Consider the following 12,281-nt stretch of genomic DNA (forward strand, 5'->3'; position numbering starts at 1 on the left):
CCCCAAATAGAACACCTGAATCAAAACCTCCACACCCCAAGGCTCAGGGAAGACATCAGGAGAGGAGGCATAAAGAACGTAAGAGCCAGATGATGGGGCAGAGTGCAAAGCAGCTGTGGTTACCTGCACAGGGAGAAAGCGGGATGTTGGTCTTCGGGTCATCACCTTTGTAGTGTCAACCAGCCTGGAGTGAGTTAAAAAATGGGTGAAGTTGAGAAAGGCAAGAAGATTTTTGTTCAGAAGTGTGCCCAGTGCCACAATGTAGAAAATGAAGGCAAGCATAAAATTGGGACCAAATCTCCATGGTCTTTTTGGGCACAGACCAGGCTGCTGGAGTATCCTACCCAGATGCCAACAAGAACAAAGGTATCACCCAGGAGAGGATACCCTGATGGAGTATTAGGAGAATACCAAAAAGTACATCCCTGGAACAAAAAATTGATCTTTGCTGGAATTAAGAAGAAGGGAAAAATAGCTTACTAGCTATTTCTATAGCTATTAATAGACCTAATAGCTTATCTTAAAAAGGCTACTAATGAGTACCTTTGTTTCAAAACAAATGTTTCATGACTTTTAATGTATCCCATAATTTAATTTATACATCAAAATTCAAATCATGAATGGCTAACAATGTTTTTGTTGGACAGTCCTGATTTAAGTAAAACTGACTTGTAGAAAAAAAAAAAAAAAAAAAACAACCTGCACAGGATCAAGCCAGCCAACTGGGGTAGATGATCTCCAGGATCCAGCCCTTGCTGAGAAGCAACTAGAAGTTGATAGCTGTTGGGGGAGGGAGAATGATTGTTTTTGGAGGATGTGACCAGCCACTGGTAAGATTCCCATGCTCCAGTGTGAGCCCCAAACCCATGCACAGATGGGCAGTACTAAAGAGACTTTGTAGGTTATCAAAAGACATGAAGATAGAAGAGGGACATGTTACATAGCTGGAGGGGGAAGGGCATAGATATATTTTATCATATGTCTGTATAAAATTCCCAACAAAGGATTTTTTATAATAACAAAGACTGCTTACTATGGTGTGTGACTGTAGAATAACAAACAAGTGTTATATGCCAGGCTGAGGCATCTACACAGTATTCTAATAGTTTAACTGTTAATGGGGCTTTCATAAAGCGTTAAAGCCGAGGAAGTAAGAAACATTAGCCTGTACTTGCCAAGAAATAAATGTCAAACTATGCAAGGTTTTCAGCTTTAAAGTCCTTATATAAGAAAATCAATAGTGTGAAGTGAGACTAGATAAGCCAACAGATCACATCTACCCCACTGAGAAGAGCAGGGGCCAACTGTTCTGACTACTACATAGTGTAGAAGCCTCCACAAGCTTCAGGGACTCCTACACCAAAAGCCAGCCAGTCATGATTCTTCCAAGAAAATGTGCCTCGTTCAGTGGCTGGGAGCAAAGTAAAGAGAAGGACATCCTCCACACAGATTCAACCAGCCTTCTAAGCACAGCAGTTGAAGCCCATGGACTATTAATTTCCCTGTCCAAGTCTCATGGTTGCCCTGTCTGCATTACATCAGCCGATAAACAGAAGCTCACAAAGGTCAAATCATCTACTCACAGCCCTAAGCTTTCTCCTGTGAGTATCTGAGCTATTACGGCATTACAGGCCTGATTCCACAATAATCCCAGATGACTGAGGTGTGATGAGTGAACACCCTATCGAGGTTTCTCTACAGGCAACGAGCTCCTGTACAGAAGAATGCTTGCATGTGTTCTGAGTCTTGTAACACCTAAACCTCTGAGCAAGAGCCATCTCCTCTACCACACACCTTTCCTGAATCTCCCTTACCTGACCCACCGTCTCCTGCACACTGGGTGTATTTTACGACCCCCACCTCCAGCCTGCCTATTATCTGCTCACCTGCTACCTTCTTCATGCACCATGGTCTGAGAAGCAGGCCAGGCAGCCCAGTTGAGACAACAAGGCCCAAACTAAAACTTTTGTCTGTGCCTTCAGCCTGCATGCCCCAAGTATATGCAAATAGCCACCATTTACCAAGCAAGCCTCTATGGCAGGGAGAGGCTTAAGGAATCCCCTTGCCCTGATTTTTCCAGTCGCCCACAGCTCTGCCAACTGTATGCATCTGTGAGTTTGGGGAAGTGCTTCAAATCTCCTCTTGTTCTTGGCTGACTTACACCATGCCCAGATTGCTCCACTGCTGGGGGAAAGTCCTTTCACAGACCTCTCACTCATAAAGCAACATGCAAAGCATGCTCATCACTGAACAAGCCACACTGTCTTTTTGACAATGCCTATGGCGCAGACAGCCTCAGATGAAACATCTCCGCTTCTAGGAAAGAATCCTACAGAATTACCGGTGTACTCAAAAGCACTGCACAATACATTCAAGACATCTATGATTACTAAAGAGGAGAGGGGGTTTCTGGACTGATGGCTCAGCAAGTAAAGGCACTTACTCCCAACCCTGAAGACCTGAGTTCAATCCCTAAGATCCACATGGTGGAAGGTCACACATGCAGAGTGTATAAAACATACCTGGGTGTACAGATATAAACAAATAATAAAATTTTTAAAGGAGGGTAGTGGAAAAAAAAATACCCATTAACACGTAAGTTAAATAATTATGGTATTTTATACCATAGAGTTAAATTTGTGTTTGTTTGTTTGGTTGGTTGGTTGGATGGCTGTTTGGTTGGTTAAGATTTCAAAACAGAGAGAAGGAAGATGGCTCAGTGGCTAAGGGAGTAAAGTTCAGCTCCCAGAACCTACTTAAAGGCCAAGCATGCATGCTAGCCTCCTGTAAAACTGGGACTCAGGGAGCAGAGACAGGGAGATCCCCACAACAACCTGACTAGCCAGGACCCCAGAATCTACAAATTCCAGATTCAGCAAAAGATCCTGCTCAGTAATTATAGTGTTGCAAAGAGGGCACTGGGTATCAACTTCAATACACACATATATGTAAACACACACACCTGCATGCTCAAACATGTATACATGCATATACACATGCATGCATACTATACATTCACATGCAAACAAAAAAAAAAACATTGAGGGTATAGGCCAGTGGGAAAGCATTTGCACTGAAAAATAAGTAAATATGAATGAACTGACTTTAGTCATAAAAATCCATAAGCTCTAAGAAGCCAAGGTATCAGCTCTAAAGCTAAGTTGCATATTATTTTATGAGCAGGAGAAAAGTCTGAAGGTTGCTTACACAACACCTAAAATAAACTACCAAACAACACACTTAAAAACAGTGAAGTCGTGAATGTGACATGGCCTTTGATCACAGCACTGTGGAGGCAAAGACAGGTGGATTTCTGTGATTTGGAGGCCAGTCTGAGGTTCGGGACAGCCTTGTGGGAGTAGAGGGGAGGTGAAGGTAGGAGCTAAAGAGATGGCTCAGGGGCTAAGAGTGCTTGCTGTGGAATCCTAAGGACTAGAGCTCAGAAAACAAGCTGGCCATCCAGCAAACACCTGAAACCCCAGCTCCTACTAGGTTCAGACAGGAGGATCAATGGGGTTTGGTGGATTCCAGTACAGCTGAGAAAACAGGACCCTCAGCTTCAGGGAGAGATCATGCCTTACTAGGAGAGCAATAGAGAACACCGAACTCTTCTGGCCTCCACATGAGCATAAACACATTCGCACTGCACACCCACAGGCACACAGATACATACACATATAAGTACATAAATCTTTCAAATTATTCCGAATGATGGAGATAAGTTTTGTCACTTTTTTTTTTAAAGCAAAAATCCAAAGCCCAGTTTTTAATGTACATTTTTTCCTTTGGGGCTTGAGCCTGATGTTGAGGGGAGAAGGATCCCAGGCTAGACGGCACCAGCCAATGGGCTTATAACCTCCCATCATTTGTGTCTTCTCTTTTCCTCATCACCCCACAGACCATCCTCCCATTCTGATCCCGTCCCTCCCCTCTGGCTTCCGGCCATTCCTCTCCTTTCCCTGCTGCCTCTGTGCTTCAGATGTCCCCTGCCCTCTTCCCACCACCACACTGCGACAACCCGCGTGTACACGCACTCACGCCGGGTCCATCCTTCCACTCCTGCGGAGCACTGAGCTGCAGACACACTGGGCAAGGCCGAGCGCCAGTGGAAGGCCGAGTTCCACCGCTGGAGCTTCTCCTACCTGGTGCACTGGAAGAACTAGTTCGACCATTACAGCAAGCAGGAGCGCTGGGCGGACCTGTGATCCCCGGACCCAGGGGCGGGGGGCTTCTGCCACGGAGCCCTCGCTATGTATATACTATTTAACTAAGGACTGGAGCATAGCACAACCAAGTCCAGCCCTGCGCGCGCGCGCGCGCACACACACACACACACACACACACGCCCTGGCCTCCAAGGGGTGCTTCTGCCTCTGCATGTCCCGATTAAGCTTCCCTCCCTGAGGTACCTTCGCCCCTCTGGGCTGCCAATAAACTCGTATTGTCACAACTTTTAAACGCAAATTGCAGAACAATATGCCTAATGACACGTTCAAAGCAGTTTGCCGTCTGTATATATAAGCTATGGATAATAAACTCTGAATACAAATCTAAGGTATAAAAGAATGGGTTTGTTGGTTGGTTGGTTGGCTGTTGGTTTTGTTTTTCAAGACAAGGTTTCTCTGTGTAGCCCTGGCTGTCCTGGAACTCACTCTGTTGACTACGCTGGCCTCAAACTCAGAGAGATGTACCTGCTTCTGCTTCCCAAAGGCGTGCACCACCATACCCAGCTCCAAAGGAGGTTTTTCTGAAGAAACTGGTATCAGGACAGAGAGGATCTACAAGAAGCTGTCACTCCACTCTGCATGGCGAAACAATTCTGTATCATCTCTACCACACTTGAACCACTACTGTTTGGTTTTGCTCAGATGGGGACCCTGCAACAGATACCAAGCACCCCTCTTTTTTGGAACCTTGAATAAGCAGGTCAGCCTGGCTTTTTCATCTGCAACCCTCTTCTTTGCAAGCTAGCTGAGAGCCCACCCCATCCTTCCTGTTCTTCCTTCAGATGAAGTAGGAGGTAGGGTTCCTGTCTTTTTTACAACAGTTTATGACCAGAAAAGAAGGCAACCAAGTGCCAGAAACCCAGAGGGGGTCCCCTTACTGCAAAAGCAAGCACTCTGCATCACAGACTCTGGCTAACCAAGGTCTAGGCCTCAACCCCAGAAGATGTCATGGTTTCTTTGCAATGTAAACCTTTGACTGGGGAATTCAGAACCACAGGTTTACAAATCAGAGGATGAGGCTGGAGACTCATCTCACTCTGAAACCTGAGGCCTGGCTATCTCAAAGGACATTTAGAAACCAGAGACTCACAGCTGTCAAGTCTGAGCAACAAGCAATCCCTCACATTTCCCAGGGACTAGAGCAGTCTGCCTTGGGCTTTGGCCAGAGCTCTGACAGGGACTCTCACTCACAGCCTTTGTGGCTACTCTAAAGCCCCAGGAACCAGACTCATTTAGGATTAGTAAGGCTGATACCAGTTCATATTTGGCCACACAGGGCCTCAAAGGTGGCAAAGGGGGGAAATTAGTTCTAGTATTTCACTTGCAAATCCTAGCAGGGGTATGAGTTGAGAGTAAGAAACTTTGCTTGCTGTCCCTGAGGTCATGAAAGTTAAGCAAATGAAGACATTTGCATGACAGCCCTGGTCTCTAATGATAATTTACCATACACAGGTTCTACTACCCCAGGACCCCTCCTGAAATCCCACAGCTTTGACAGTTGTAAGACTTCCAGGTCAAAGCTTTGGATAGTAACTTAGCTTCATAGTAATTCTCTAAAGAACACGTGTAAATGCCCAGGTAAGCTTAGCTTTGAGACGTACAAAAGGTGGGAAGCTTGTGCACATTGACTTTACCACTCGTTCCAAGGTGGCTCCCAAAGTCTTCCTATCTACTGACAAGATTTGCACATCAGGGCACATGGAAAACATCAAAGACCCATGGTAGTTAAGGCAGCCCTCAGGGACTACTCTTTCCAGTGTTCCAAAATTGGCTCAATTTCATGCAAAGCCAGCTTTTTCTAGTGATTCACAAAATGTCTAACTAAAAGTGACTTCAGACAAAGGTATCATCATGCAGTTTTTCATTATTAAATATTAATGAACTGAAAAATGAATGGGGAAATCCCTATTCAAGTATGTTCCCAATTTTTGGTTGTGGAAAGCAGACACTTGAGAATGAAGGAGGCTAAAGGAGTACGAAAGAGATGCAGGTGCCTTCCCACTGAAAGGGGCAAGCCAGTCTTCGGTGGACAGTGTCCACAGGCCTAACCATCAAACAAAAATGCTGAGTGGACAGCAGCTGAGGAAAAAAAACAAAAACAAAAAAAAAACAAAAAACAAAAAAACAAGGGGGTTGCCTACCCTTGAGGGGGAAAAAAAAAAAGGCCTGGCTCAGCAGAGAGACAGAGACCAGTGAGAGCTCACAATACTATTCCCTTATTTCTACCAGAGTCCCCTATGAGTATCAACCCTAAGGGCCATAGGGAAGCTCTCCCGGGACTCTGATAGCAGCTGCTTCTCTGAAGGCAGCATAGTCGACCCCTGCCTTGGTGACACCTGTGAACTCCTCAGAACCCACTGCCAATCTGTCTGCATGTTTCCACGAGACACCAAGGGGGTGTCTCCAAGGGGGACCAAAGGTGACATCTATACTCAATGGTGGCTGATCACCGCCACTGATCCTAAAGCAAAGGAAATGACACTAACCTCCAAACTCAAAAACTGCTCCCCACATTCAAAGTTCTTACTTAACGCTGACATACCACAAAGCAAGGATATGAAGGCTTTATCCATTTCTGGCTTTATCCATGCCACTCGCTAATCTCTCCTGTCTCAAAATTTCTAAGACTCTGAAAGGCTGAGGAAAGGGTAACATGTAAAAGTGGACAGTGTAGCCCTCTCCAACTGCAATAGTTCCTAAGCATCCAGGCATGTAAGAGTGGCACACACACTTGGCTCTGTGAAGCTCCCTAGGGCACAGTCTGGCTTTACACTCTCCCTCTCTCTCAGCATGGGGCATACTGAAATGCCTGGATATTAAATGTAGTAGGAAACCTCCATATGCTAGCCCCGACTCAGTGCAGGGTGAGGGTAAAACAATCTCAGTGATAGGTCCCTGGAGCTAAAGCCTGATGTCCCTTCTAAAAAGCAGCTTTTCCCAAACTCAGGCTCATGTAAGATAGCCAGGCACCTAACTGTGGGCTTGGTGAGGCAGATCCAGGAAGGGGTTGTGTCATCCAGGGTGGGGACAGAGGCTGCTCCCCAGACCTCTGTGCCTTCACTCAACCCCACATGTAACAGTAAGTGGTTTGCTTACACTCATGGTGGGGTGGCCACTTTCCCTAACCTCCTCCCTTGAATAACTGAATTTTCACACTTTTCAAAAGCTCCACCTATGACTTACCCACTCAGGCCCACACATGTGCTCTCTTGCCAATCACAGCCCTCTCTCTTCCTGTCTCCAACACAACCAAAAGAAAACCCTAGCTACCTGGTTACCAAGCCAAGCCCAGGGCAGACTTAACCCTCAGCAGGGACTAGAAGAGCAGGACAAAGACCCAACCTAGACTCCTGGCCCTGCTTAGTGGACCAGCCCCTAGAAGGAGGACCTATGCTCATACAAAGCCACCCTGGCAGGGCACTACAGAAAACATTAAATCTGTGGTCTCCTAAAACCCTCACAACACCCCCAGGACTTAGAATATCCTCAGGGGACACAATCCAATTGCTTCTCTTACTCCCAAAGGACTTATGTATTTTGAAGGAGCCCTAACAGCAGAAGCAGAAAACCCAACCAGCTGTGTGATCTCAGACAAAGCCCATCTATGAACCCAAATCTTTTCAGATAAAGGAAAAGATGGCTACCTAGAAGGACTTACAAGAATCAACCCAGCATCAGCATTTCACTCAGTAAGCACCCAAGGATGCCAAGAATTCCCCCTTCATATCTTTGAGAAATATACCCAGCCTGTTTACCACCCCCAACCTCCTAGTATCATCACGGGTTGGCTGAGTTGGACAAAAAGGGCTACAGAGCAGGTACCAGGGCCAACAGACTGTTTCCTCTCTTCCAGCTGACCCACATCCAATGGCTCACAATCACTTTTAACCCAGCTTCAAGAGATCTGACACCCTCTTCAGGCATCCATGGATATCTCTAAATATGTTCCATATATTAACAGTCACACAGAAATAACAAAACCAAACAAACAAACACAAAAAACACCCTGAAGTTAGTGATAGGGAATCTGAGGACCATGGGGAGAGGGGGAAGAGAGTAGGACAGAGGCCATGGCCAGACCTTTTTTAGTCATTTTCCTTAGAAGCTAACATTAGACCTTGTAAGATGGACTGAGAAGGAGGCAAAACACAGGGTTGATTAGTACTGGTGCCCTAAGACGAGGAAGCTGTAAGACAGTCCTCTGTGGCAGAACACTACCTCCCAAAGAAACACACTCTGTTCTGGTCTAGTATATATGTCATTGTCCACAGCATAAAGGACTTTGCATATGGGAGCAAGGTGAAGGCTTTAAGCAATAGGCTACCTGGACTAGCCCAATCTCAGGGAAATCATTTCCTCAGGGAAGTCCTTCAGGCTGTGTCAGGGAGGTGACAACACAAGGATAGGAGAGGTACAAAGTGGCTGGCATCAAAGACAGAGAAAGGGGACCCAAGCCAAGGAATGAGGCAAAACATAGAGTGTGGCCCTGCAGAGCCCTGAAAGTACACTGAGGCCCTAGCATGCTTCTCACCCACATAACCAGCAAGTGACATCCAAATCCGTGCCACTGCATTTATCACAGCCACAACAGGGACCCGCTCAAGCCTGTCACAAAGATGGCAGGCTTCTGACAACTTTCCTTCTACCAGCCCTCCTTCCTCCCCCACCCTGTACCCATCACTCTGAGTCTCTTAGAAGTGCAGGCAGAGTTCTTTAAAAGCAGAAAGGTCTGCTGGGTGATTCTCAACAGTGCTCAAGGTGAATGCTCTTAGGTTGAGCAGCAGAGACAAGATCCCTTTGATGGCTAGGCTATCAGGCAAGTGCATCTTCCAGAGAGAAGGCTGGTGGAAGACAGAACACTCCAGGCCCCAAGATGCTGGGTTCTAACCCAAACCAACAGCTGTGTGACTATAGGCATGGTGCCTCCCCTTCAGGGTTGGTAAACTCACAAAGCCAAGCTAACTAGTCATGCAGCCCCTGCCTTTCTCCCTGGACTGGAAAAAGAAGCAGTAGAGTCAGCAAACCAGCTTCTACGCTAGGCTCTGCCAAGGACACTCAGTTCATCACAGGGTTTTTCTTTGGAGTCTGGGTCACTGCATAACTCAAGGCACTTTTGTTTCTGCCTGACCTGTACTGCCCCCTCCTGGAATTCTAAGGTACTATGCCACCCTATTTTCCTAGTCTTAAGATTAGAACCCTTCATCACAGGCTCCAAAGGAGATCAGCTCATTGTCACAGGCCCTCAACAAAGAGGGGCTGATCCCATGCTCATCCATCCAGGAGGCCCTCTTCTCCTCCAACCCCCACACCCAGGGCATAGGGCTCTGCTACCCATCACAGAAAACCCCTTCTCCACAGGCTGGAAGAGTGAGGTAAGTAAGTGGTCACAGGCCTACGCCCTAGGAAGGAAGAGAATGAAAAACTTTCAACTATTAAATTTGTTTAGTAAAGACAATTTTGCTCATACAAAACAACAGTTTACAACAGTCTGAGTGCTGAACACACCATCAAAGACAAGGGAGGAGCTGCAGACATCTGGGCCCTGCCCCAAGGCCCAGAGATGCCCAGGAGCCCCTCCTCCACCAACCCCTGAGGGAGCCACCCCTCCTCCAGTAGGAGGGGCATGGGGGACCATGGCACAAAGACTCTTCCCCACCTGCTCCTCCTCAATCCTGGGGAGCCCCCACCCAGGCGGAGTAGTTAGAGGGTAAGGTGGCTAGTGGGCAGAGACAGAGTCAATACATCTTTGGTGCGAAGACTGTCCCACCCACCAGGCCACGTGGTGGAAATTCAGGAAGACCACTTGTGGTCCTGCCCTTGCCAAAGGGAGGTCGGCAGGTACCCTAGAGATCAGGGGAGATGCATGAAATGCAAACGCCTTTCCAGGCGTAGAACCTTTCCAGGCTCACCCATGGGAGCAGAGAGACAGCCATTGAGAAATGACTAAAAATTTCAGAGAACTCAACAAGAGTGGGTTAATAATGGCAAGAAGGGCAAGCAGAGGCTACTCAGGGGATTAGTGCCTCAGAGACCTAGAACCAGCACTAGTTTAGGGAAAGGTGTCCTGAGGGGACCAGTCCTCCTGATGGCTGCCAATGCCCACGCACCCCTCCCTGCCTCCCCTGCCCAGCTAACACAGAGGCTATGACTACCTAGGAGTTAGACTAAGGCTAGACTAAGCTACCTAGGAGTTTAGGCAGGCTCAGTTTAAGCAGGATTCCCTGCAACCCTGCCTTCCCTAGACCTTCCCAAGCCTGGTCACTGGCATGGACCCAGGCATAAAAGACATGTACACAAACATATCCCTCTCTTGTGCACACTGGTGATGGCTAAGGGCCTCAGCGAAAGGCAAATGGCCACTCCTTCCCCCTCTCCCTGGAGCTCCCACATTCTAGTGCCTAGGAACCTCAAGTTATAGTAGGAGGCCAAGGAGGACAGATGGAACGGACAACCCAGGGACATTTTCTGTAACAATCTCTACAACACCCTTGGGAAAGCCCCAGCATTTGCAGATGGGAAAACCTGGTGAAAGGTTGAGGAGTGAGGAAAAAGACAACAAAAAAGATTCCATAAAAATTCTACGCCAAATTACAGATAAAATGCAAAAGGAGCATGGGCTCAAGAGCACCTCACCCCTCCTCACACATCCTCCAGCCTCCATCTCTGGAGAGGCCAGAGCCAAAGGCAGAATTACGCTGGAGGCATTTCTGGGCTCCACCTAGCCCAGGAGAACAGGAGGCAGCAGTGGGCAACTTGTGTCTCTTTGTTTAAAAAATATATTCATGTAGTTATTGCTTGTCCTCCAGTGGGGTGGGAGACACAGCGGCTCAGTGGGCAAGGGCTGCAGCCTCAACGGCACGGGCTTTCTTCCGCCTCTTCAGAAGCAGAGGATTGGATGCATCTTCTATCTTCTTTATCTTGATCTGTTCATAGTCAACACGCATTGTGGCCAAGGCACTGGTCATCTCCTCCTGGGAGCAGGGTCGGGATTATGCAGCAGGGAAAGAGGGCAGAAAAAGATATAAGCAGTGAGAGACACACAGGCAAGGCAGTTTTCCTGTGGCACAGTGAGAACAGGCCAGTTGTGGGTCCACATTGCTGATAGCAGCATCCCCAGCACTAGGTCAGCACAGGCTGGCCACTGTGTAGCTATTCTCCCAGAAACCCTCTGACAAGCCCACAAAAGGGGAAAGAGCCCTAGTCCAGCCATCCTGTCTGGGGATTTAATGCCCTCATCTGAAAACTGAGGAGATAGTACCCGATGCCCTTCCGGTCACACTAGAGCTTCAGGGAGAGAAGGGCTCATGAGAAACAGACAGTAGAGTCTGGCCACAACCTTTGCCACAAGCCAGGGAAAGCAATGGCTCCCAGTCGTCTTTTTATTGCTGTGGAGACACTGGGATGAAGTAGACAGACCCAAACTGTCTTCGGCCATCACTCATGCTGGGGACTTTGTCTACATTGCTTCCCTAAGCTCTCTCACTCAGTTGTGTCCCTCACCTTGACATCCTCCCATCGTTCCTTGTCCTCCTTTAGGACACGGCTGGTGTGCAGTGGAGTCTGAGGGACCTTCGTAGATTGCTGAGGAGAGAGAAATGGGATCGAGTGGCACTCTGGGGCAGTAAAGTCCTGGTGAAGACACCATACTGAGCAACAGTCCCTTGCACCCAGGTGTTCCCAGCCCACAAAGCTTACCATGATCCAGGGGTGGTTCATAAATTCTGTGATGGTCATTCTCTGGGTGGGCTCTGTCTTCAGCAGATTCCGGATAAGCATCTTTACTATGGGGTGAGAAGGCAGAGGACACAACAGCTCAGAGGACTGGACAGCTCAACGGACAGAGACAGACAGCTCAGGGGACAGAACAGCTCAGGGACAAGGATGGCTCAGGAGCTATACTTTCTCTGCACTCTCCTGCATTAATCAGCTCAAAAGGGACTACATGGAGGCAGCTACCCAAGAAGCAGTGACTCCAAGGACCAACATGCTAAAGCACTGGAAAAGCCCTACACAGATAGCTCTGACCCCGCCTCAGGTCCTTCACAGAAGCAAAAG

The 12,281-nt window shown here is 47.7% G+C and overlaps 1 protein-coding gene across 1 annotated transcript in view; it reads right to left on the reverse strand.

The window, feature by feature from the left end:
- Positions 1–9,649: 9,649 nt before the first annotated feature.
- Mapkapk2 (MAPK activated protein kinase 2) overlaps positions 9,650–12,281 on the reverse strand; it is a 42,482-nt gene continuing 39,850 nt past the window's right edge. Inside the window, exons 8-10 of the mRNA XM_021640131.2 lie at positions 11,922–12,007; positions 11,727–11,807; positions 9,650–11,197 (exon numbers count right to left, since the gene is read on the reverse strand). Coding sequence (XP_021495806.1) covers positions 11,054–11,197; positions 11,727–11,807; positions 11,922–12,007 — 311 coding nt within the window. The 3' untranslated portion in view covers positions 9,650–11,053. The remainder of the gene's footprint in view (positions 11,198–11,726; positions 11,808–11,921; positions 12,008–12,281) is intronic.

Source organism: Meriones unguiculatus, chromosome 18, assembly GCF_030254825.1.
Source record: "Meriones unguiculatus strain TT.TT164.6M chromosome 18, Bangor_MerUng_6.1, whole genome shotgun sequence".
NCBI lineage: Eukaryota > Metazoa > Chordata > Mammalia > Rodentia > Muridae > Meriones > Meriones unguiculatus.